The 26,986-nt window shown below is 35.9% G+C and overlaps 2 protein-coding genes across 6 annotated transcripts in view; one reads left to right on the plus strand and one right to left on the minus strand.

Moving 5' to 3' along the window:
* Nucleotides 1–18,688, minus strand: part of LOC129174335 (cryptochrome-1-like) — a 26,894-nt gene extending 8,206 nt beyond the window's left edge. For 4 of the 5 annotated variants that reach the window (XM_054766468.1, XM_054766456.1, XM_054766380.1 and 1 more), the window contains exons 1-10: nt 18,534–18,688; nt 15,946–16,109; nt 6,481–6,589; nt 6,240–6,382; nt 5,943–6,127; nt 3,990–4,078; nt 2,152–2,292; nt 1,753–2,064; nt 1,469–1,620; nt 1–71 (exon numbers count right to left, since the gene is read on the minus strand). The exon at nt 1–71 is cut by the window's left edge and continues 132 nt beyond it. In XM_054766468.1, the coding sequence (XP_054622443.1) occupies nt 1–71; nt 1,469–1,620; nt 1,753–2,064; nt 2,152–2,292; nt 3,990–4,078; nt 5,943–6,127; nt 6,240–6,382; nt 6,481–6,589; nt 15,946–16,103 (1,360 nt within the window). In that variant the 5' untranslated portion in view covers nt 16,104–16,109; nt 18,534–18,688. The remainder of the gene's footprint in view (nt 72–1,468; nt 1,621–1,752; nt 2,065–2,151; nt 2,293–3,989; nt 4,079–5,942; nt 6,128–6,239; nt 6,383–6,480; nt 6,590–15,945; nt 16,110–18,533) is intronic. The other variant, XM_054766476.1, reaches the window with a different exon arrangement.
* tmem81 (transmembrane protein 81) lies at nt 18,172–26,663 on the plus strand. Its single transcript, XM_054799352.1, has 7 exons — nt 18,172–18,236; nt 19,204–19,258; nt 21,315–21,395; nt 21,525–21,670; nt 23,948–24,063; nt 24,129–24,310; nt 26,147–26,663. The coding sequence occupies exons 1-7, from the start codon at nt 18,172–18,174 to the stop codon at nt 26,297–26,299; spliced, it is 798 nt and encodes a 265-aa protein (XP_054655327.1). The 3' UTR covers nt 26,300–26,663.
* The last annotated feature ends 323 nt before the right edge of the window (nt 26,664–26,986 follow it).

Here is a 26,986-nt window from a genome sequence, read left to right on the forward strand (position 1 = left end):
CCGACTCGGGCGCGTTCCACGGGTCGTAGATGAACTTGGCGGGGAAACCTCGGAGGACAGGTAAGTAACGTCTGCAAGCAGAAATAAATAATAGAAATAATCAAAACAATCGTGAATATTTAATAATAATAATAATAATGGAAGTCATAGGTTTGATTCGCATGTTTGACAAACAAATACTAAATATACCGTAATTGAAAAAAGTAGTGCAGCATTGTAGAAGTATTGATTAATAAAAATGTACATACATATGGCACTATTTATTATTGTTATTACAAAAATAATAGAAACATACATAACATATATATAAATATGTATGTAATATATATTGATATTTCATATATACATATATATATATAATAAATTTAAAATTCAGTATTTGTAAGTATTAAAGTATTGAATAATTTAAAATGCATACATACGGTACTATTTTTTATTATATATGAAAAATTAAAATGCATTGTATAATACATTGTACACTTTTATAAAATGTTTTTAACATGTTTATTTTTTAATATGTAATATTTTATTTTTTTAAATGTATGCTTTTTTTTTTTTACAAGCTATACTACAACTACTACTACTATTAATAATAACAACAATAATAAAACATATATACTATATTATAGAATCAATTATATTGTTAAAAAAAGAAATTCATGCTCTTCAACAGTTGTGTTCAGTTGCTTGGTTTTTATAAATTGCATTTTGTCTTAGAAATATGAACAAACCATATTCTCATTGGAAAACCCCCCATACGAATCAACAATTAGCAATGCCTTGAAAACCTGCATAAAGCGGCCTAATAGCCCAATATGACCGATGCCATCTTTGGGAGACGTTGTCTGGCAGGGCTAGAGTTTCATTATTAAACAGATACATACAATACTTCAAGCAGCCACCAAGGGCGACACAGTTATTTATTATTTTTATTTCAGTAATTTTTATTTACAATTTTATAGAGGTCAATATTTATGATTTTTTTTACACTTTTATTAAATCTCTTTTAATTTAATTGAGCTGTTTTATTATTTTTTTTATACTTTCTTCAAAGTCATTGTCATTTTTTTAATTTATTCCTCCATTCATTTGTTTATTTTTATGCTTATATTTTTATACTTAAATTAATACTTAAATTTATGCCAAATCCCGCAATTTTAGTGGTTTTAATTTTAGTGGTTTTAATTTTAGTGGTTTTTAAAATTATTTATTAAAACACGCATAATTACATGTCTACACTTCATTTTAGAGGAACTTCTAATGCATTTTGTCAAGAAAAGGGGGAAGAACATAAATGCATGCGTACAAATAATGCATACATTGAAATTAAATCAGATATGTCACTTATAACTGTAAAAGGAACGTATCCCAAAGGAGGAAGACGACTCAAATATTGGTCAGTTTGACTTCAAAATACGTCAGACATCAGATGTTTATTACATATTCTAATATAATTAGAGGTCCACACCTGATGAAGTCCCCGTTGGGGTCGGTGCGCCGGCCGAAGCCCACGGGGCAGTAGCAGTGGAAGAACTGCTGGAAGAAGGAACTGCAGGACAGCCACATCCAACTGCCGGCGTTGACGCTCCAGTCGGCGTCCAGAAGCAGCTCCTCAAAGACCTGTCATGAGAACGGGCGACTGGACTGCTTAAGACACGGACTTGAATCGAGACGTCACCCTTTAAACGTTACTGCTGTTTGAGGGGTGTGTGGCCACAGTGACTACAAACCCCGCCCTCCCCACGGACTCACCTTCATCCCTTCCTCCCAGCTGATCCACAGGTCGCCTCGGGTGAGGAAGCAGGCGACGGCGTGGCGAGCCAGGTGGTGGATCCAACCCTCCTGCCTCAGCTGAGTCATGATTGCATCAATCCAGGGGAAGCCAGTCTTGGCCTCCGCCCACTTGGCCAGCGCCTCGGGGTTTTTGTCCCATGGGATGCGGACGCAGATGGGGTTGCCCTCCATCTTGTCGAAGCGCGGGTTGTTGGTGGCGGCCGTGTAGAAAAACTCCCGCCACAGCAGCTGTCCGTACAGTGAGAGGGGAGGGGAGCTGTTCTTTTTCACCTGAGACAACAAAACCACAGCGGAATCAAAAACAGGAAGTGACAGCAACCGGCAGGATGGGCGCATCGCGGCAGCCTAGAGCCCCACCTTGCGGTATAGGTCGGTGAGTTTGAAGTAGAAAAGGCGGCAGGAGAGGCAGCCGAAGCGCAGGTAGGGGCTGAGGCCCGTCGGGCTGGCCAGCAGCGAGTTGGCATTCATCCTGGGACGCTCGAAGTTGGCCACCCACGCCTGCAAGGTGCACAAGGAGAGCGGGGGAGGGGAGGTGCAGAGCATCCCACAGCAACCAACAGTAAGGCGATGTCCACATGTACGCAGATATTTTTTATTTTATTTTTTTTTAAATACAAGAGATCTCCACAGCAAAAAAAAAAAAAAAAAAAAAAAACGCCACGGGTTATCAAGAGCAACAAAAGTATCAGGCCATTTTAGCCAATCAGAAGCCTGAAGAAAGCCCTTGAGGGAAAACCGGACTAAACAGGACTTCTATGCCGCTTATCCTCATTAGGTTCGCAGGTATGCTGGAGCCTATCCCAGCTGACTTCGAGTGAGAAGTGGGGTACACCCTTGACTGGTTGCCAGCCAATCGCAGGGCACATTCACTATCTCATTCATACCTATGGACAATTTAGAGTCGCCAATTAACCTAAAAAAGCGGACTTATCCTCAACATTTGAATAAAGACTCATTTTATTAATTCACATTAGGACATGTGATAAACACGTATGTCTCAAAAAAAGTTCTACAATACATCGTATGGTATGAGTATGGATGGAAAAAAAAAACATAAAAAAAAAAATATCCGTCTTTCTTTGTGGACATGGCCTTACGCTGCATTCCAAAAAACTGTGAAGTCCTAAATTTCATTTCTATGATGTCAACTTTAGTGATGCAATTAATTTATTAATAAAACAGTAAAATCAATTAGATACAAATTACATCACTACTTTTACAATGGCTGCCACATGAGGCCGCATAGTGACTGACAAAGCTAAAAGCCGCTAGCCAGCTAACAATAAAGTTTTGCCAACAAATAAACACGGCAAACCGTCTTTCCGACGGTCAAAGGCACTGCTAATTAGTGTAATCAAAAGCAAACTTCAATTTGATTACAAGGAGCTATGTGAGCGCTAACAGAGGGGCTACGTGAAGGGTAACAGAAGGGCTACGAGAAGGTTAACATAGGGGCTGTGTGAGCGCTAACAGAAGGGCTTTGTGAAGGCTAACAAGGGGCTACGAGAAGGTTAACATAGGGGCTGTGTGAGCGCTAACAGAAGGGCTTTGTGAAGGCTAACAAGGGGCTACGTGAAGGCTAACAGAGGGGCTACGTGAAGGCTAACAGAGGAGCTACATGAGGGCTAACACCAAAGACCCAAATAGACGCCGCATCGAGCGCTGAGCCGTACGTTAACGTTGCCGCCATATTAGATGGGTGAAGGCTGCGCTAATATACTTGGGAAACAGTTAGGCCACAAAAACAATCACAATCACATTGTTTTTGGTGTGTGAATGTATAAACAACTGACTTCTTTTGTATAAAAGCGCTTTATGAAAGTAAGTACATTTACTTGTATTGATTTTCAGGGCAGCTTTGACACATCCAATATGGCGGCGACGTTGATTTATCGCAGCAGTGGACAAACCCACTCTATGCGGCCTCTATGAGCTACAACACAGTTGCTACCGCAGTGCATTCTGGGACTTGTAGTACCAGATACTAACAAATCAGCTTATACATTAAAAAAAACAACATACTATCAGCGTCGACCATCTTTTTTGTTTATTCACCGGTGGGGCCTTCCAAGGGCCAAATGTTCAACTCCCCAGTTTTGTTTTTGGAATGCAGCATTAATGTCTTTATAGTTACTTGGGGGATGTTCATGACAAAATAGAAGCACAACCAAATAAACACCAAAGACAATACTGACTTTTCTCTCTAGATGGCGCTCTATCCGGGTAAGAGCCTCCGTCTCTCCTCCCGGCCACACGGCGGTCGGCAGGCCCTCGGTGTCGAAGCCTGAACGCAAGAATGTAACTCAACAGGTCATTAGCCATCCTATTGAATCAGTACTGAGAAATAATCTTTCTCCCCAAAATAATATAATAGAACTGTACAGTAATCCCTTGTTTATTGAGGTTAATTGGCTCCAGACCAAGTGAATTTCCACAAGGATTCCTTATTTCTAAATCAAATATTTTTGTAGTTTGAGCATAGAAAACCAATTTATGTCCGTCTAAATACGCTTTTAACATTATTAGAGTCCTCTAGACATGAAACAACACCCATCTAGTCACCTTTACACTCCTACTACCCAATATAGTACACACATTAAGCTAAAATAAGAGACGAGGGATTCATAAGCCATTTTTATGCAGGAAAATACTTAATATGTAAAAATGTGCTTAAATGTGCATATTTTTGATTAGTAATAGGCCGTATTCAACCACAAAATAGCGATGATTTATTACTACATTTTGAAAAAATGTGATATAGTGAAATCGCAAAATTTGGAGCATAATGTGGCGAGGGAGGATCGTATATGGAATAGTTATATTAATATTTAGTTTACCACATGAGCATGTAGAGCATCACTCAAAAGTGTGGACACACTCTGCCCTGCTACGTGCACGTAAACTTTTGACTGGTACCACAAGTTCAGGTATAAACGAGGCTCCAGGTGCGCCTGACAGATGGACTACCAAAGAGGACGACGGACACGACCGTGTACGGATTGATTCAGACCGCAGACAGCTGACGGTGGACCGAGCACACCTGCGCTCGTCAGATATCAGAGACTTTAAATACACGAGAAGAGAGAAAGAGTGGCACAGGTGGAGGCAGCAGATGTCAGCAGGTTAAGCCTTTGCTATCAATGGAGCCAAAAAAACCCATCTGTGAATGGAAACAAGACATCTCACATAATTAATCCAATAGTCAGCTTTAGACCAGCCTATAGTCTTCAACAAGTCTTCTGTGATGCCAGCGTGACTTTTTAATACGCTATATTACTAAATTGAGTATCAGAGAAACAAGCGCCAACAATGAAAGCCACTTTTTTAAAGTTATTTTTAATGTTATTTATTTTTTATGATTTTATTTTATTTTTATATATTTTTATTTATATTTTTTGCACTTTTATTGAAGTCTTTTTGTGCAATTCTATGAAATATTTTAATTTAGTCTTGCTATTTTTTACTTCTATTTTTAGTTATTTAAAATTTTAATTTTTTAAGTTTCTACTTGAGGCATTTATATTGAAGTCATTTTTTTACACTTTTATTACATTGTTTTATTCTAATTTAGTTGCTTTAATTAAGTCGTTTTTATTATAATTTTTTTTTTTAGTATTTTATGGTTTTATTTGAGTCATTTTTTCAAACACTTTAAATCGTTTTTATTTTAATTTAGTTTTATTTTTTTTTACTTTTATTGAAGCCTTTTTTATTTGTATTTATTTTTAAATGTTTTTATTTGAGTCATTTTTATTTTTTCCACTTTAATTGATTTTTATTTGTATGTTTTTATTTGAGTCATTTTTTAACACTTATTCAATTGTTTTTATTCAAATTTAATTAGATTATTTTTTACTTTTATTTCAGTTATTTTTATTGTTTTATTTGTTTGTTTTTATTTGAGTACTTTTTATTTTTTTTTACACTTTTATTGAATATTTTGACTTTCCCATAATATTATAATGTTTTTTCCCCAATTAATTTTCCAAAAATGCCAACTTTATTTTGTTTTGCTTGTTCCAATAGTCAGCTTTAGTCCAGCCTCGTCTTTAACGGGTCTTCTGTGATGCCAGTGTGACTTTTTAATACGCTATATTACTAAAGTGACTATCAGAGAAACCAGCAACAACAATCAAAGCCTTTCTCACCAAGCTCCTCCAGCGATGGCACCCCGTACTTGTCCCCGTGGTCCTCCGAGACAGGGGTGATGCAATGCGCCATCAGGCTCTCCGACAGCGTCTCGGCGTGCATCTCGGGAGGATCCAGCCGACTGATCAAGGTCTGGAAACGCTTGTATGTGAGAGGGGGCTGACCGCCGTTCAACTCGATGATCCTGAGGGGAGGACAGAGCGTCCGTCCGGTGGTCAGCACCCACATCACAACTATTTATGGAGCAGTGCTGATGCAAAGATGTTGAATACCCGTCCAACGGTCTATAAACGTACTTGTCCAGGTCGTAGAGGGTGTGTGATATCTTCACGATGACCTCCACCCCTACCTCCATCGCTAGCTTCTTGATGGCCGCGTCCCTCTCCTTCCCGAAAGGCTCAGAGTCGTACTCAAAGGTCAGGCGGGAGATCTTCCACTCCTGACACACACACACACACACACACACACCAAAAAAACAAGTCCACGCTTAATGGGGGCCCCAATGAGTCCAGGAGGCCCTTTTAAGGAGATGCTGACCTTAAAGAGACGCGGGAACACATTGGCTGGTTGGCCTCGGATGACAAAAAGGCGGGAGTTGAGCTTCCGAAGGTTGGCGTCCAGGTCCTCCAAACACTGGAGGAGAAACCTGGTGGACACGGAGACACATGAAGTTAAATGTCAAAAGTCTTATTTACAAGGTCATAAACAGCTTTTCTATGTCTTATTTTCTCATATTATGTCTATTATATTAGGTAATAGGAGTGTAATGATGACTATAGGTGTGTTAGTTCATGTCTAGAGGGCTCTAATAATGTTACAAACCATATTTAGAAGGTGGTAAACAGGTTTTCTATGCCTCATGTCTTATTTTCTTTTATTATGGGTGTGTTATTAGGGGTGTGCTGGAGCCTGTCCCAGCTGACCCAGGTCTTTTGTGGTATTTTCTCTGATTATGTCTAACTACATTGAGTAATGGGGTGTAAAGGTGACTACAGGGGTGTTATTTCATGTCTAGAGGGATGTGATAATGTTAAAAACTGGATTTACAAGGTTGTCAACAGGTTTTCTCGATCTTACCATTGTCTTATTATGTCTACTATATTGGGTAATAGCAATGCAAGCAGCAGTATTAGTAGCAGCTGGAGAAGGGGAGCTAAACAGGAGCTAAACACAGTCCAGTGTGATGATTTGCCGACACACACACACACACACACACACACACACACACACACACACTGAAAAAAAGGCTGGCTAAATATAAGATAAAAACACTAGATTTTTGGAGAAAAAAACCTACTTAAAACTAGTGAAATTAAGTAAGTAATAATTAAGTAAATGAAGATTTCTACATCTAAAAATAAGCAGGACCTTTAAGCTGGAAAGACTTATTTTGTAGAGTAAAACACTTATTTATTACCTTATTACAACTGATAAAAAGTTAAATGTTCATAATATAAGAAAGATTAACACATTAAGTGAACAACACCTAACACGAGAGACACACATGGCAGCAGCAAGGTGGATGAAGTGTGTTGCCCCAGGGGCACACCAAGAGTGATGGGTGGAGGGAATGAAGATCGAACCACCAACCTCCCAGTTTCTGGCCGACCTGCTCTACCGCTCTACTTGTTCCACGAATATATATATTAACTCATGTTATTAAAAATCGCAACCAGAAGCACTGATTTCATAACATCAATATTTATTTTCTTTAATCAGTATACCAAGTTGCTGGAATCTTTAAACAAGATTTTATTTGTTGGGAAAACCAAAACAAACCAACCAAAAGCCAAACCAAAATAATATATTTTAAGAGTTATTTGCTTTTAACAATGAAGTGTTAACATTTTTGAACTAAACTAGACAAAAAGTAATCCCTCATTCTGAAATGAAGGCTATACTATAAACTCAATGAGTAAATAGCACTTCAAACTAGGGAAATTATCCAACATGTCTCGGAATCATGACTTTACTGCCAGAATATTTTGACTTTATCCTTGAAACATAACTTCTTTCGCAACCTACTTTTCCAAAATTTTGTTTGGTTTTTCGTATTACAAAAAAAACGCATTTCTTAAATATTTTCAACACCATGCTACTAAAATGACATTACTTTTTCTCATATTACAAGTGTATTTTCTTAAAAATTGGACTTTTTTCCTCATTAGAATATTCTTTTTTTTTTAATAGTTTGTCATTATTTTCATGAAATTACAGCTGTTTTTTTCTATTTTTTGCCATTTTATTACTCCCAGAATATATTGACTTTATCCTTGTATATCCTTGTTATAACTTCTTTTGCAACCTAATTTTCCAAAAACGAAAACATTAGTTGTTGTTTTATTTGTTTTTCACAATATAACAATTTAATATTTAATAATACTATATAATATATACAACATTTAATATTTCTACTTTATGCGACTAAAATTATGTTACTTTACCTCGCAAAATTAAGACGTCATTCTCATAAAATTACAAATATTTCTCATTAAACTATCACTTTTTTCTCTTAATAATTTGACTTCATTCTGGAAAATTACTGCAGACTTTAACTTTTTGCTGCTGTTGTTTTTGTTATATTGTTAAATTATATTTTTAGAATGTGCTGTGAGCCGACAAAAAAACCAAAAACAGCCCTGGTACATTCATTAACGGTATGTAACGTTAAATATTGGTATTGTTTATTTGTTATTGTTTACTGAGTGTTGACATGTGGACACGAGAGTCCGTAGTTATTGTGTGCATACAATTTTAGATGCAGGTTGTTTGAAATGTTTGGCAAATGTAACCACGGTGACCAGGAAAAACGCGTACGGTATTAAAAAAAAAAAATACACAGGAAAAAAAAATCAGATAGAGGCACTAAAATGGGCAACGTCAATTCAGAGCCTACATGGATGGCAAATGCGGACGCTGAGTCATGTTTTCCCGCCCCCGACGTGGGCCGTGCTTGCTGTTGTGTATTAGCGTCGAGGCTAAACAAATCCTTCTGGGTGAATGACATGCAAGCTGTGAGCATGCACGTGGAGTGCGCGTGCACGGTTCCATGCGCATGCGATTCTCCACAAGTTGTGTGTGTCTTCGGAGACGCTTCCTGTTAATGCTGTGTGTGTGTGTGTGTGTGTGTGTGTGTGTGTGTATGTTGGCTCAGTCCTTATATAACTGTACTGGCCTACATCTGTTGGGGCACACTTTAGTTTCCATCAGACCACCACACAATCCCTTAGCCTAGTAACCTCATTCCTGTTTCAAAAAACATCCACATGCACTCTCTCTCTCTCTCTTCCGCACGCTTTTCTGGGCAAATATGTTTCCAAAAAGTGAAATGTAATTGTAAATGACTTTTAAAGAGGTTATTATGTAGCTGAAAAACTCACTTGTCAAGGGACCATACTATAGAAAGTGAAGTTGGAAATACTGTATAGAGTAGTCATTGTACAGCTGTACGCATTGATTCTTGACAAGATATACTATCATAAAAACGGTGACTTGTGAGGAATGGATTCGATTATGTGCTCTTGAAAGAGAAACATCCATGCGAAACCCAGACCAATCAAAATACCGACTACAAGTGGAAGTGGAATGTGAGTGCAGTGTGAAATAAATTGCGCTATTGAATTGATGTTTTTCTTTTTTTTTATCATTTGAGAGAAATTGCAGAATTGTGACATTTCCCAGAATTTGGATTATTGTTTAGTAATTATTTCATTTTTTTATGTTTTGAAATGTTTTTTTTTTAAATAAAATAATTAAAAAATAAATACATGTGCAAAATAATCACCAAATTATTGTATTTTATTTTAAAATATATATTTATTATATGTGCATGGCTCAGATCAAGGGTACCCTTTGCTGTCTTCAACTTCACTTGAGTACTATTTGAAATTGTTGTTCTAACAATGTGTACTATCCCTATCACTCTGATGTTTATAGAGTGAGGAAGCTTACCAAACCATAAATTAAGCCTGTTCATGTTTTTATTTTGCGCTAGCACGGCTATGTTGTAAAAAAGTGTATATATTTGGACATTGAAATGTTACATGTAAAGCATGTCTACTTTTGTTGTGAAATTAACAATATTTTCTGATAATTTTGTCATGATTTCTACTTAGAATTAAAGAATGATGTCTGAAATTGGTTTCTAATGTGTTTTATTCAAATATTCTCAGTGTAAAAAAAAAAAACTATCGTGTGATCATTAGTGAAAAGTATATTACCTTTGTGTCCTCCTGCCGATGAAAATTTTGAAGAACATAATTCCATGGAAAAACAAACCCCATGATGATTCCAATGGTATATATTCATGGAATAATTACTCAACTCTGCAACTAAAGTGATTTTTTTGTGTATAAAAGAGTAAAATACGATTATTTGAACAAAAGTCTAACACACCTCAATTTCGTGTCCAGCCAGTTATGTACGTATACTTCGAGCTCACAGCGTAAATTGCGTATTGCTAGTAAATATTGAATTAGAAAATAAAAAGTGCTTTCTTGGGCCAAACAAAACTTGTGTCCTTCCGCCGGTTATTCCCCAAATACGCGTTCAGCAGGGGAATGTTTCACCGTGTCCGCCATTTTGTGTTAGCATAATGTACGTTCAGTCACGACCTCGGCAGCATCAAGGAGCATCATTCAATTCGATGAGCAATCGGCAGTTTAACAACCATTGTCAAGTCTAAGGTAAGATTTTTTCATTTTTATATATACTGGAGAAGATCTTTATGCACTTTTAAATTATTTTTTTCGTCGGATGAGTTACAAATTTTGTGTTTATCGAGCATTGTAACTTGTTTTGACAGCCGTTGTTTTTACCTCTCGTAGGTCGCCGTTCGTCTCCTGTGCACGAAGCGGCGAAAAAAAACACGCAAAGTGGGCAAAATTATTGATCATTACTAGTCGGATTTTACTTACTTTTATCCGTCATATTATATGTCGTTGACATTTATCCGAACCAAATAAATTCTAGCGTGTTCGTTGATAAATTGCTCCGTATTTAACCCGGAAGCGGTCGGCGTGTCCCTCATGGGAGGTCAAAGATCGCCTTATAATTTTAGGTCTTTAGCATGATAATTCAAGAACCACTCACTCAGTGCATTTCACTGAATCCTGGCTCATGTTGCCACAGTGCTGCAATGATTAGCTTATATTGTGGAGTTGATAGGTCAAAGTTCATGTCATAACAGTCTTAAGAACGGCTGATGGGATTTGTAGTCTTTGCAGTGATACAACAATGGCATGGTCAGGACTGAAGGTCAGTTTTTCTTTGCCATATTTTCAGAGCTTTAACTCAAGATCTAGATTTGTCACTTGTTTTTATTTACTTTATGATACTCTCTCAAATATAAGTTACTATTCTAACAAAAGTCAAATCTATGCAGCGATAACAGCATAAAGTGGACACCGAGTTATGTACATTACATTTAAGAAAGAGTGAACTTGGGAGGGTTGCTATGGGAAATGGAAGATGTCTCGAGCTCTGGTATGTTGGGTGTGTGTTTTGCAATGTTTGAAGTTTGTGTTGATAACATTACCAAGGTCTATCCACCAGTTTGAAATTTTACCCAAAATGTAACACTTGGGTACCCTTGATCTGAGCCATGCACATATTATTTCATTTTATTATTATGTTCAAACGTTTTCCAATGAGCCCCTTTATTATAAGCAATTTAAAGTATAAAATGTATAGGAATTCACCACTAATGAACAATAATGTAAGATTATTTTGATAATTTTGTTAATTATTTCTTTATTTATTCTTGCCTAGTTTATTGTTGTATTGTTTATTTTACAATTTTACCAAAGTAATTTTTAATTTTTATTTACTTTCATTATTTTTGTGAGTATGTTTTTATGAGTCATTTTTAGTTTGTTTTTTACATTTTTATTGAAATATTTTAACCCTTTTATTAAATTGTTTTTCATTTTAATTTTGTTTTGTTGTTTACACTTTCATTTTTATTAATGTTTGTATTTGAGTCAGTTTTTTTTTTACAGTTTTATTGAAGTCATTTTTCTTTTATTTAAATTTGTTATTTTTTTATACTTTTATATTGATCATTTTGTTATTTTTTTTAAGTCAAATGATTAAAAATTTAATTAAAAAAGCAATTAATTACTTTATATTTGTATTTATTGTCATTATTATTTTTTTTATTTGAGTTGTTAAAAAACATTTAAAAAAATTAATAATTTAAAAAGTAATAAAAAAAATAATAAATTATTTTAGAATTGTATTTACTGTTATTATAATTGTTTGTTATTACTATTACTATTCTTCTTCTTATTATTATTATTAATTTGTTATTTTTTTATTTAAAATCATAATTAAAAAATAAAATATTTGGACTCATCAATTAATTAATTAATTTATTTATTTATTCATGTATTTATTTTTATCTGGATTATGACATATTTTATAAATTGCTACTGACTTTAAGGCCAAGGAGAAGGGCCCATTTTCTGACAAATAAAATTAAGAAATGAATTGCTTAGACCAAAAATTCGGCATTTGCGGGGATCCGCTGTATTACATTTTAACATTTTTATGATTAAAACAAAAACAAAAAAAAAAAACAAGCAAGGGACGCGACAGCATCATCCTCCCTCCCTGCTCGTTTGTCTGTCTGTACTCCAAGTTTATAACTCTTAAAAGCACTTCTATCGTTCAAAACAATCTCTGCATGCAGGCAAGAGCGTGAACACACCCTGCAGGGCTCCGCCGCACGTTTTTGGGCGGATGACAGTGCAAGCGCACTTCCCCTCGGGGAGGGCCGTCATGTTTTGCCTGCAGCCTTTTCCCAGGCGGCGCGGAGAGCGACGTCTCAAGTAGGTCACAGTCACGTAACTCCTCACAAGTTGCACGGCGCTTGACTGGCACACTAACCTACATCTGAATTCTGGCTTGCTCCACATGGAGGGAAAAAGCTACTGATGAGGCTCAGCCCAGCACTTTTACTTCACACATTTTAGCCCAAAAATCATTCACAGCCTGGACAAAAGTTGGGAGCTTTAAATTGATTTGTGGCTGTCACCTGGCTGACAAAACAAGACAGTAGAAATAGCCGTCCAAAATCCCGTAAATCGACGTAAAACGGACATAATTAGTAATATTTTTCTCTCATATCGCTACAAACAAGGTCTGACAGAGCAGTGCCACTGTCTATACATTTATTAACTCATTTTATTCTAATTTTTTTTTTTTTTTGAAAACATTTTTATTTCAGTGATTTTTAGTTTTTATCTTTATGATTTTTAATTTTTTAATTTGTCATTTTCATTTTTTTTTAACCTTTATTGAAGTCATTTTTTTTACACTTCTATTAAATCGTTCTTACTTTAATTTAGTTTGTTATTTTTTAATAATTTTATTTAAATCATTTTTTTATTATGTTTTTATTTTTGTTGCTTTTCTTTTTATTTTCTACATCTTTATTGAAGTCCTTTTTAATTTTGAACTTTTAATAGATCGTTTTTATTCTAATTTATTTTATTTTTTTATTTTACTTAAGTCACTTAAAATGTGTATTTATTTTGATTTTTATGAGTGTTATTTTCCATGTTTATTAAATTGTTTTTATTTATTGTTGTATTGTTTATTTTACAGTTTTATTATTTAGAATTTTTATGAGCATGTTTCTGAGTCATGTTTTACATTTTTATTCAAGTATTGTGTACCCTTTTATTAAATTGTTTTTAATTTTGTTTTGTTATGTTACCACTTTTATTGAAGTCATTTTTTATTTTATATTTTTTTTAATGTTTGTATTTGAGTCAGTTTTCTTTTGACACGGTGGTCTAGTGGTTAGCACGTTGGCCAATACGGGAACAGCCTGGAGATCGGGAAGACCTGGGTTCGATTCTCCCCTGGGCATTTCTGTGTGGCGTTTGCATGTTCTCCCCGTGTGCGCGTGGGTTTTCTCCGGGTACTCCGGCTTCCTCCCAGTCCCTTGGCGACTCTAAATTGTCCATAGGTATGACTGTGAGTGTGAATGGTTGTTTGTCTATATGTGCCCGAAGTCAGCTGGGATAGGCTCCAGCATGCCCCGCGACCCTAATGAGGATGAAGCGGTATAAAAAATGGATGGACTTTTAAGTCATTATGTTTTTATTAGTCATTTTTATTTTTTACACTTATTGAAGTAATTCAATTGTTTTTTTTTTACACTTATTAAATAATTTTTATTCAAATTCAGTTTCGTTTGTACACTTAATTTGTATTTTTTTGTTTTTATTTGAATTTTTTTTTTTTTTTTTTTTTTACATTTATTGAAGTCATAAATTTTCTTTGTTTGTTTTTTTTACACAGTTGTTGTGTGCTGACATTTTATGATTGATTGTCACATGATCACCGACTAGGGGTGAATGAGATGAGTTTTCTGCAAAAAAAAAAAAAAAAAATGTTTTTAATCAATATCCAATTTGCGAGGTATTGAACACTGAATGGCAAATATGCGGGGACCCGCAGTATGTTTTTTTTGTAGGACGGTCTTTGAAACTGGCTGCTTGAGATGGATTACGTGAGCTTCTTGGGGCCCGCCAGATGCATTTAGGTCGCATCTGGTCCAGCTGTGTTTCCCATGCATTCGTCCCGTCACAAATAGATTTGCCACTACCTGTTGGCGCTCGCTCGCCAACACTGGGACTGTCCGTTTGTTATGTGGTATGTAGGAATAGTATAGGAAATAAAGTCAGAAGAAAATTGACTACATTTATTTAAGAAGAAAGTTGAAATATTAAGAACATTGAAAAAACAGCTGCAACTTTAAGAGAATAAAGTGAAAATATTAAGAGGAAAAAGTTGGAATCTAAAGAGGAAAAAGTCATCATTTTAGGAGCATAATGCCATAATATTATGTAGAAAAATACATACAAAAATATATTAAAAAATATCATTTTCACAGCATAGAACTGAACTATTAAAGAAGCATAGAACTGAAGTATTAAAGAAAGAGGTTATTTTTTAAAGTTGTAATATTATGAAAAAACAAAAAAAACAACAAATAAAATGGTCATTTTTGGAAAAATAGGTTGCAAAATAAAGTTAGTATGTTGCAATAAGGTCTAAATATTATGGGAATAAAGTCAGAATTACAAGAAGAAAAATTTACAAGAAGAAAGCTGAAATAATTGGAAAATAATAATTAATTTTAAAAAACTGCGGAATTAACAAAACAGAGCTGTAAATTTAAAACAATAAAGTCAAAATATTAGGAGAAAAAAGTTGTTTGGTAACATTAAAAGAGTTGCAATTTTATGCGAATAAACTTGTAATATTATGAGGAAAAATAAGTTGCAAAGAGTTGAAATATTAAAGAAAAAAATTCTTTTAATGTAATTTTTTTAAGTCGTAATATCATGAGAAACAGTGGCATGATACATGATATAAAGTTATAACACAAAAAAAATATTTCTTTCAAGATTATTTAAGAAAAAGTTGAAATATTTTCAGAAAAAAAACAGCAAAAATGGGGAAAAAAGCAAAAGAGAAAAGTTGATAGTAATAACAGGCTTTTTCATCGATATGTGGCGCTCACTGGAAAAAGTTTGGACACCCCTGGAAAACATAAAACGATTTCCCACCAGTCGGAGGCGCCAAATAAATGAGGGCACACGCGGCTAACCGCTACTGGAAAATAAAACCCTACCAGGTGCTAAATCGGGTTAAAAAACACGAGGCAACACCGTCATGGCCGATGTGCAAATCATACGATGATGCCACCGGCTACCCAAAGCCACAAATAGATTGCAGCCCTGCGGAAAACACTGAAATACTCATTCCCACACTTTGTTCAGCAGCTTTCCACTCCAGCAAACTGGGTGACCACCTGCCTCGGCATTACGGCCCTAAAATAAGCACTGCGTGCTATTTTAGTAAATATAGCCACTCCATACCTACACACAGTGTACAGTATATCATCTGCTCGCACCGCTGCTGGTCTTGTTATACAGAGCTGGTGTTAGCCGCTAAAGTAGCTTTTGTCCACACTGTATGTCTTACCTCCACCTGTTAACCCCGACATTGGAGGAGCCCGCAAACCAAGGGTCTAGGAAGTAAACGCAGCGTACCGTGCCCGCCCCGCGGACCGCCTCCCTCAAGGCCGGGTTGTCATGGAGGCGCAGGCCCTTCCGGAACCAGTGGATTGAATTGGGGGCCATGTTTATCTGACGGAGAGAGGAACACAGACAGAGATGAAGATGATGATTTAAAAAAATAAATGAATACATTTAAAAAATAAAATAAAAAGAGGGTCGCCACGGCTTAACTTCTTTTTACATTTGATGTGTGACAGCTAAGAATGTTAAAACATTACCTGGCAGTTTGACCCTGGAATGAACAGCAAACACAATAAGAGTGACTCAACAGCACCTCAGCTGGTTGCAGCCAGGTAGTGCACTTCATTTATTACAAAAAACAAAGTTTTCTACAAATGTATTAAATAGGATGCCTTCACGTTCAAACCCATCATGAAATGTACATTATCATCATCATTTATTAAAATTAATTTATATAATTTATTATTTTAAAAAAGGATGCCTTCAAAAACATCAATAAACGCAAGTCAAGGTGGCAGAAGTGCATTTGACAAGAGCTCGGCATGGATGGATTGCATATAAAATAAAATTTATTGCAAATAAAAACACAGCATAACAAATCTTTTTTCCCCGATAAAAGACAAGAGTCTAATCTTTCTTTTGGTAGGTTCCATGCTTAAATAGCCATAGAACACCATAATCTGTGTGCCTTGAAAGATCAGCCCAAATCACCTAAAACGGCCATTTACTGAAGGGGTTTGAAAAATGGCTGGGATTGAATGAGTTAAACACAGGTCACTAACACAAATTTAAACATTTTAAAAACATATTTACATAAAAAGGATGTCTTCAAAACCATCATTAAATGCAAGTCATTATCGTTTATTTAAAAAATGTTTAATTTATTTCTATAGAAAAAGGATGCCGGACCGCACGGTGGCTGAGTGGTTAGCATGTTGGCCAGACAGTCAGGAGATCGGGAAGAATCTCCGCTTGGACATTTCTGTGTGGAGTTTGCGTGTTCTCCCCGTGCGTGCGTGGGTTTTCTCTGGATACTCCGGTTTCCTCCCACATTCCAAAAACATGCATGTTAGGTTAATTGGAGACTCTACTGTAAATTGTCCATAGGTATGAATGTGAGTGTGAATGGTTGTCTGTCTATATGTTAATTTAATGGATGCCGTCAAACCCATCATCATCATTTATTTCAATGAAAAAAATCCCATCTCATCACTGTGGATTTTTTTTTTTCCCCCGACTGCGTGACGTCTTGTTGGCGCGGATGCTGAGGCACTCGACAGATTTTTCAGAGGAGTCTCCGTCCGTGTGTGACGCGGAGACATTTGTCATGATGAGAACACTCCACTTGACATTCACCCAAGAAACATAAACGCAGCCACAGCCTGCTGCGGGTAGATGGAGGCCCGCTGATGACGCCAACAACCTGATGGCTGGATATGAATACTGACTGTGACAAAACTATTTTTACCCTCCGTCCAATATTATATTGTTTTTATACAGCACTGTATTGGAAGTGTGCTAGCCTTGATGCAGGAATTTACTCAGTTTCAAAGTTGTTTGTAGCTTTAATGCTAATATGTAGCACTTTATGCTCTCGCACACGCCGCACGCAACACACGCACACACTCATAGCACTTTATTTATTTATTTATTTATTTATATCTGTATTAATGTCTCTTCTGTTGTTGTTGCTTAATTTATTGGTATATATGTTTATGTGTTTGTTTCTTATGTTCTTATTCTTTCTTGTGTTTTCTTTCTTTTCTTGGGAGAATGAACAGAATAAGATTTTCATTGCATGGTATAACTGCTGTTTTACCATGCACATGACAATAAAACTCTCTTGAATCTCTTGAATCTTGAATCTTTATCACTTTACCATTTAATTTATTTGTGCACTTTTGCCATATATGCTGTAAAGTCCAAGGTAATAGACACCATGCAGGAGTGGGACATGTTAACAACACTAGCATAGCTACTGAATGTGATGCTGAAGTGCTAACATTACACTCACATTGTAACAGCCGGACAAAAACACGGTCAAAAACCTGCATTGGATTGGTTTTAGCAAATTTAGCGGGCCTCCCCAGCTCCTTCAAATGTTTTTTTTTTTTTTTTTGATTGGAGAATGACCTGCTACAGCTTTATGTTTTGCATTTTTAAGTTAACCATGACCCATCCCAAGTGGATCAGTGCACTGTGGTGCCCGCTAAGTCAACTTCCTTCAAGTGGAAAGTAGGTCATGCCTATGTTGTGCATTGGAACTTGGAACTTCCTCCAAAATCCCAACTTGTACCGGTGCCACACAGTACATATGCGAGCGTGCTTGTTTGTATTTTGTTATTATTATTATCTTTTTTTTTTTAATCATCAAGCCCGAAAAAAAAGAAGGACATTGTGACTCTTTGGGGCTCCTGGCGGTAGAAAGCAGGTCAGCAGAACGCCACTTATGTAAGCCGTCAGCAAGAGCCGCTATAGATTCAAAATAAAAGTTCTTTTCACCCCCTACCCAGACAAAGTCAGACATCTTACCTCGCACTGGCGCCCCGGAGCTGATATTTATGTCAAGCCCAAAGTAAAGAGCATTCTTGTCGTCTACCGGACTGCTGAAGTGTCCTTCTTGTCACTCTACCTGTGGACCGCTTGGTTTCATAACAGCAAGACCCGCTGCGCATGCGCCGACTCCCTGGCCTCGTCTGCTGGTGCGTTCGCGCTTATCGTGAACTCTTGGGACTCGCCCGCAGATCACAAACACAATTACATAAATAAATAAAACACAACAACATGGAAACCTCATGGAAAACTGGATGAATTTTAATCAAATAATCGAACTCAGCAAATGTAACTGGCGTTGAGACTGAACCAAAAGCCCTCGTTTTCGACGGCACGCGAACGCAGCACGAGCTCCGCCCCCCCCACAACGACACTATGCGTCACTGCGTTCTTATTGGTCGACTTGCACCATACGTCACAGACCGGGTCACGTTTGAGCGGCGTGGAAATGCGGAAGTCCACAGGCTGACGCTGCGACACATGCGTATTTATTTATTTATTCACGGAGTAATACAAATACACTTGATAACTGATATGGATTTATATGGTGGCCATCTCGCGTCGGCGAAGAGATGTTCGGAATAACTTGAAAGGAAGTTGCTCTTTATTTGGGCACGTAACATTCGGGACGGAACTTGGCACATAATAGGAATGAAAAGGGCGACAGACAAAGATACAGCAAAGTTAACACCGACAGACTACTGGTACGACATGGAATGACAACAACTTACATAACATTAGTCTGTTTGTATCTGATACATTGTACATTCAAACACGGAAGAAAACCTGACACAATTTCTCATATATAAATAAACGCCATTACGGTATTGTGTTCAGCTTATGTAACGGTGGAGGAGGTGAGACACTGCTCAAACGTTTGATTGGCTTTGCAGCACGTGTGGCATATTGAAAATGTCCATCAAAAAAAGGTGTGAAATGAGAGAAGGGATAGTATATTAACATAACTGACATGACCAGTGGCGGTTCTGGCTTGAATGACGCGGTGAAGTGAGCACCCCTGCCTGAAGGGGGCGCGCATCTGCCACACATCCTGACTTGGTGAGCGCTGAACACAAATAAATAGGAGGGCTTGTTTTAAAAACAAAACGTCACTGTGGTAAAAAGTCACATTTGGACTCAGAAGATCAGAACCTAGGCGGATAACTGCTGATCATGTGTTTTTTTAAGGAAATCAGACGATACTAATTGGTGACCGATCAATCGGAGCATCCCTAATTGTTACTGGAGCCAATTGGGCTTGTTGTCATTAATTTTATCATTAATTTTAAATTAAATTAATTCATCTAGTAAATAAAAATATATATAATCAAATTATATATATTTGTAATTTTTTATTCTAATGTTACACAATGATTGTATACATTAAAAAGACTACCAATAATAAAAACAAATCTAAAATTACAATAAAATAATAATATACAGTAAGTTATGTTATAATTCAGAATCTGGCAGAGCCGGTTGGGCTAATCATTGTTGTACATTATTACAGAATTAACTTATACATTATAATAAAACATAATGATAATATACTCTGTGGGGCAGAGTTTTATTATTATTAGTGTAAGAGTTTTTTTAATTTGTGATTACTATTACAGAATTATTAACTTAATAATACAAAATATTACAATAAAATAAAAATATATTGTATTTGGGGCACTGTTATATTAGCAGAAGAAGTCCGTTGATTTTACTGTTGTTACTGTTATAATACATTATGCAATATGTTATTGTATATAATTCGTTATTATTCAAATATTAATGACTAACACTGACAAAATACTACAATACAATACAATATGAATATTGAATATTGTATGGGGGGCACTGTCATATTGTTACTATTATAACCATAACTACCTTCCCTTTCAAAGTCACTCTACTTAAAATGCAGCATGAATTTCATTCTAAAATATGTTATCATAGTTTGTTAAAGTCAGAAACTAGAAGATAAATGATGTGCGGTGGAGTGTTGGACTCAAATGTTGAATTGAGTGTTCACGATTAATGTTTCACTGATGTTTCAGTTTGACAGGAATGACCTGGAGAACACTCAAATGTAGAAAGAATCCTAATAATAGTCTGTCACATCCTGACTTTCAAGTGAGGATTTTCTCAAAGCCACCTGCCGATCCACGTGCCTCCATCTGACACACACACACACACTCACAGACTTGTTATCACGGTGCCACGGTGTGTCGGCCTGACTCAGACTGTTGGCGGAAGTGAGTTGGCGGCTTCAGAGAACACGCTTCTTGCCACGTTCTCACACCTTCCTCTTTAAACACACACACACGTCGCCTGATTATGTTTAGGCCTCCTCTGCACTGCTTGGTCGCCATGAACACGACAAAGACATGTTTCCGCCAAGTGGCCCACTTGTCAGCGCACTTGGACAACGTCCCTTCACACGCTGATTGTGACTCATGGTAGTCTCACACACACGCCCCTGCTGGCCATGAGTCAAACTGCAAGGCAAGGCAGCCCAGTGAAAGTACACACAGTAGACGTAGATGATACAAAACGTGGAACAGTCTACGTAATACAGCATAAATCAGTAGTACATAAATACTGTTGCCATGGCTACCGTGCGACTCAGTGACGCCTTCTTTTATCGTCGTGTTTTTAGTTGATGGCGCGCGTGGGGCTCGTGACGTCACCACCTCCGCTACGTCCGTACAAAAACGGCACCTCGTGAGCTGTCCGTCAACGTAATTATCGGCGTTCGCTCTTTGTTTTCAGCACCAAGTCCTGGCTCTCCCCTTGTACCTCCTCCTTCTCCTCCCCCTGAGCTGGGCGGATGTGGAAGAAGTGCATATTCAGGTGGTCACCAACAGCACGCCCTGCAGCGTCACCTGCGGCCTAGGGGTCAAAGTGCAAAGGGTGTGCAACGTGAGTGATAAGGGAAGTGACAATGGACGTGACAATGGAACGCCGTTATCCACCTTACAGGTGACGCAGCAGTGTCGCGAGGAGACGGTCAAGTGTCTGGAGTCGTGGCAGTGCGGCCTCACCACCTTTACCGTGACGACCGGTGAGAGGGTGGAGCTGGACTGCTTGGTGGAGAACACCAAGATGGTGAAGAAGCTCTCGTGGAGGTGAGGAGCACGCTGGTCTTCTCGACTGCTGTTTGAGGGATGTCTCACTTTGAAATAATAGCTCAGCACAATTTTTGTGACGTCACCAGAGGTACCAGGGATGGCAACCATGGAAGTGTGATGATAGCCATAGAACAGGAAATGTGATACGGTTGCAATATGAGCAATACATTTCATTGTCAGTCATAATACAAATCCTTCTGTGGTGACGTCACAAAAAAAGCTAAAGAAAAAGCTAAGCACACTTTAGAGCAGGGGTTCTCAAATCGTCTGAAACTGCGTCCCAAATTTTCCAATGGTCATTGAATCACAACCATTTTCATTCCAATTTATTTATATATTATTTAATACTTTTATTTAAGACCATTTAATTTTTATTTATTTATACTTATTTAAGTCAATTTATCTGTATTATTCTTTGACGCTTTTATTTAAGCCATTCCATGTGGTATTTTTTTTAAATGGATTTAAGTCAATTTTATTTTTTTCATTAGTATTAGTATTAGTATTTATTTCACTTGTATTTAAGTAAATTTTGTTTTGGTTTTTTTTACAATTTTATTTACGTCCATTTAAAAAATATATTAGTATTTTTAAACATTTTTTAAGTCAACTTTATTTTTATTTATATTGTTTTTTCAATTTTAAGTCAATTTTATTTTTATGTATTTTTTTTACTTTAATTTAAATAAAATGTATTTTTAATTTCTTTTATTATTTACATTTATAAGTTAATTTTATTATCTATTTTTACTTTTTTACACTTACTGATTTAAAAAAAGATATTTTTTACACTTAAGTCAATTTTATTTTATGTATTTATATTTTTCTACACTTTTAAGCCAATTGTATTATTTTACTATTTTCTACACTTTTAAGTTAATTTTATTTTATTTTTTATACTTAATTCAATTATATTTTTCATTTATTATTGACTTGTATTAAAGGGAATTTTATGTTTCTTTTTTTTACACTTTAATAAAAATATATAATAAAAATTCACTTAAAGTGGGAAAAAATGCTAAAAATAAAATGCACTTAGTGTATAAAATTAAAATTGGCATAAATAAAAGTGTAAAGCCCCCCCAATAATTAACAGTGAAATTGACTTGAAAGTGTAAAAAAAACTTTTTTTTTTACTTTGACGTCAATTTATTTGTATTATGCTTTTGTACTTTTATTGAAGTCAATTTCTTTTTGTTATGCTTTTGCAGTTTTATTGAAGTCCATTTTTAAAAATGTATTATTTATTTCACTTGTATGGTTACCTGTCTGACATGCTGACGTCACACCAGGCATGCACGTTTAAGTTAATTTTATTTATCTTTTTTTTTTTTACACTTAATTCAATTATATTTTTCATTTATTACTGACTTGTATTAAAGGGAATTTTATATTTCTTTTTTTTACACTTTAATAAAAATATATAATAAAAATTCACTTAAAGTGGGAAAAAATGCTAAAAATAAAATGCACTTAGTGTATAAAATTAAAATTGGCATAAATAAAAGTGTAAACCCCCCCCAATAATTAACAGTGAAATTGACTTGAAAGTGTAAAAAAAACTTTTTTTTTTTACTTTGACGTCAATTTCTTTGTATTATGCTTTTGTACTTTTATGGAAGTCAATTCTTTGTGTTATGCTTTTGCAGTTTTATTGAAGTCTATTTTTAAAAATGTATTATTTATTTCACTTGTATTCAATTTGATTTATTTTTATAAACATTTTTTACACTTCAGTCAATTTTATTTGTACTTATTTCCATACTTTTAAGTAATTTTTTATTTATTATTTTTGACATTTGTATTTAAGTGAATTTTATTTGTTTTTTACACTATTTTTTACATCACATTTTAATTATTATTTACACTTTTAAGTTAACTGTATTCTATTTTATATTTTATTACTATTAATTTTTACACTTATTTAAGTGAATTTTATTTAGTATTTTTTTACACTTAGTCAATTTTATTTTTTATTTCTATTATTCAACAGTTTTAAGTTAATTTTATGTTACTATTTTTTGCTATTAAATTTTTTTTAACACTTTAATAAAAATAAATAGTAAAATTCACTTAAAGTGGGAAAAAATAATAAAAATTAAATTCATTCTTTTTTTTTTACACTTTTTTGTTACTTTTTACTCATTTTTTTTAAAATACTTTTATTGTCAGGAGGAAGATGACTACAATATTGCAAAATTTTAGATAGCTAGCTAGACAGACAGATGCGTTGGTACGTGTCTCTGATATCATGTGACTTGTGGTGGCCCTCAGGGTGTCATGGTATTACGCCCCGGGTGTGATCAGCTCCAACGACATGCTCTTCGTCCGCTGGCACAGTCCAAGGCTGGACCTGCTGGTTCTGGACCCGGTGGAGGAGGAGCACGCAGGTATCCTCACAAACCTCCTCTGGTTTTGCGATGACGTCATCATAAGCGCCGTGCGTGTCCACCAGGTACATACCGCTGCGATGTGCTGGACGCCAACGCCAGGAACCTGAAGATGGCTTACTGGGGGGTCCGAGTGCTGCCCAGAGGGGTCTTGAATCTGGATTATGACCACGCTGAGGGTGTGTGGGAGCTCGGCTGGATGAACCCGACTGTGCCCATCTCCAAGGGCCTGTGGGTGATCTATGTGGTAAGGCCACCTTTAGCAGCTCATGGTTTTATGGCATGATGCAAAGTCTTGAAAATTAACTTAAAAACTTTGTTTTCTCCACATTTCTCCCCCTTTTTTCTTTATTCTTGGAAAATGACTACTTTATTCTAGCTAACTTACTATATTACTTCAATTAAAATGTATTTTCTCATATTACCATGTTACTCTTGTCATTTTTTTTCTTATATACTGGCATTTATTTCTAATATTAGATTTTCCTCACAACCACTCTCATATTGCTCTTTATGCTCATAACAAATATTTTACCATGGTAATTTTTTCCCTGCATATTTTTACTGTCAAGGTAATGGAAGTCTTTATTTTTCAAAATTATATCACTCTTCACAATATACGTCGGAGCATTAGGGCCACATCGGAAATTGTTTTTTCCCAAGATTTCGAGAATAAAGCCGTATATTTATGAGAAAAAAAGCTGTAAATTTACAAGAAAAAGTCGTTATATTACGAGACAAAAGTCGTAATTTATGAGATTAAAAAATTTGTAAATTTACAAGAAAAAAAGTAGTAACATTACGAGGATAAAGCCGTAATTTACAAGATAAAAAAGTCCTAATATTTACGAGAATAAAGTCGTAATTTACGAGATAAAAAGGTTGTAAATTTACGAGAAAAAAGGTATAATATTACGAGAATAAAGTCGTAATTTACGAGATAGAAAGGTCATAATTTAAGAGAAAAAAGTTGTAATATTATGAGATTAAAGTCGTAATTTACGAGAAAAAAGTTGTAATATTGAGAGAATAAAGTCGTAATTTACAAGATAAAAATGTCATAACATTTATGAGAATAAAGTTGTAATTCAAGTGCTAAAAAGTTCGTAAATTTACGAGAAAAAAGTCATAGCATTTACGAGAATAAAGTCGTAATTTACGAGATAAAAAGGTCGTACATTTACAAGAAAAAAATTTTAATATTACGAGAATAAAGTCGTAATTTACGAGAAAAAAGTCATAATATTACGAGAATAAAGTCGTAATTTACGAGATAAAAAAAGTCGTAAACTTACGAGAAAAAAAGTCGTAATATTACGAGAATAAAGTCATGATTTACGAGATAAAAAAGTTGTACACATACGAGAAAAAAGTCGTAATATGACGGGGATAAAGTCGTAATTTACAAGATAAAAAAGTTGTAAATTTATGAGAAAAAAAGGCAGAATATTACGAGAATAAAGTCATAAACAACTTTTTTCTCGTAAATTTACCACTATAATACTGTGACTAATGCCTGAATGCCTCATAGCACAGAGCGCACCGTCATAGCAGAAAGAAGCAAGGTGACACAGCATAGTTCATTGCTCTGTATGAGTTATATGAATAAGTTTGATGATGATGTTGTATATTAAGAGTGTTTAATCTTGAACGTTTGACTTATATTGGTGTTCCAATCCCTGCACTGTGAAGACCTGTCAATGTATGTGCGTATGAGAGAGTGCAGATTCCCCTGAAAAGGAGGTTTTATCACTGTTTGTATGTATTCTTGTACTTTAGATACTGCTTTATCATGTTTGTTCAACTTTCCCTTTCAATTTGGTATCAAATTAATATGCAGATTTAAATTGCAATTAGCGATTGCAAGTGGACAAGAGTGAAGCTCGAGTTCAACCCATTGAAAGGGAAGGATCCCAAAATCCGGCTGAAATAAAAGATATGTACGATGAATATTTACTTTATTTCATCTCCAAGAGATGGTTTATGTTTTTTAAGTGTGCAGCAGTATGGGGTACATGGCGCATGGAGCAACTGTTCTAAACAATTTCCTCGCCACTTGTGTGTGTTTGTTACGACCACATAGATGCTGCCACTTCTGTGCATATTCAACCTGGCGGTGATGCTCACCCTGGCGGTGATGGTGATAAAGAACAAGGGCTCGGACCGCGTGGACGACGCCGTCTGCGACGAAGAGACGTCGGAGGGCGGCTCGCTTAAGAGCGAAAGCACGGTGTGACTTTAGCGAAATCAGGTTAAGCAAACATCACTTTTATATTGTTTGATTACATTTTATTTTACTGTGTGTGTGGGTTCAAGTTTCAATCCCTTTCAATCAACATTGGTTGTTTGCAAAATGTCTCATTCAAAAGTCAACATTAGACTAACGAAATGCATTAAGCGCTGTGTATTCCGAGGATTTAGCTGCTACACTTGGCGACAACTTGGTTTTAATGCATAAAAGTGATGTGAAAATAAAAACGGGGGTGCAAAACTGCTCATTTCCTCCTTAAACCTGCACCAACCTACATTAGGTTTGCTGTTCCACAGTCTTGAAGAATCCCATTTGGAATCCATTTAGACTAGATATTGAAAATTTATATTATGACCTTTACAATAGATTGTCACTAAGAGTCACTATGAAAATACCACTCACTATTACATATATGAAGTATGGTTATTGACCATTAAGTTCATACATTTAAAACATAACTACCACAGCACGTGACGTCGCAGAAGCACTGTCGTAAACATTTGCGAAAGGAGGAAGCGACGTGGGTCTCGTGCATGTGGGGAACCGATCGCGTTTCCGGTAAGAATCAGGTAGTGACGTCACAATCGTCCGCCTTGTGGTCTAACGACGTTCGCTGTTATATAAGCTAGCTAGACCAAATAAGCCAACACAGCCACAAAAACAGCCGTTAGC

This window comes from Dunckerocampus dactyliophorus, chromosome 1, assembly GCF_027744805.1.
Source record: "Dunckerocampus dactyliophorus isolate RoL2022-P2 chromosome 1, RoL_Ddac_1.1, whole genome shotgun sequence".
Taxonomy (NCBI): Eukaryota; Metazoa; Chordata; class Actinopteri; order Syngnathiformes; family Syngnathidae; genus Dunckerocampus; species Dunckerocampus dactyliophorus.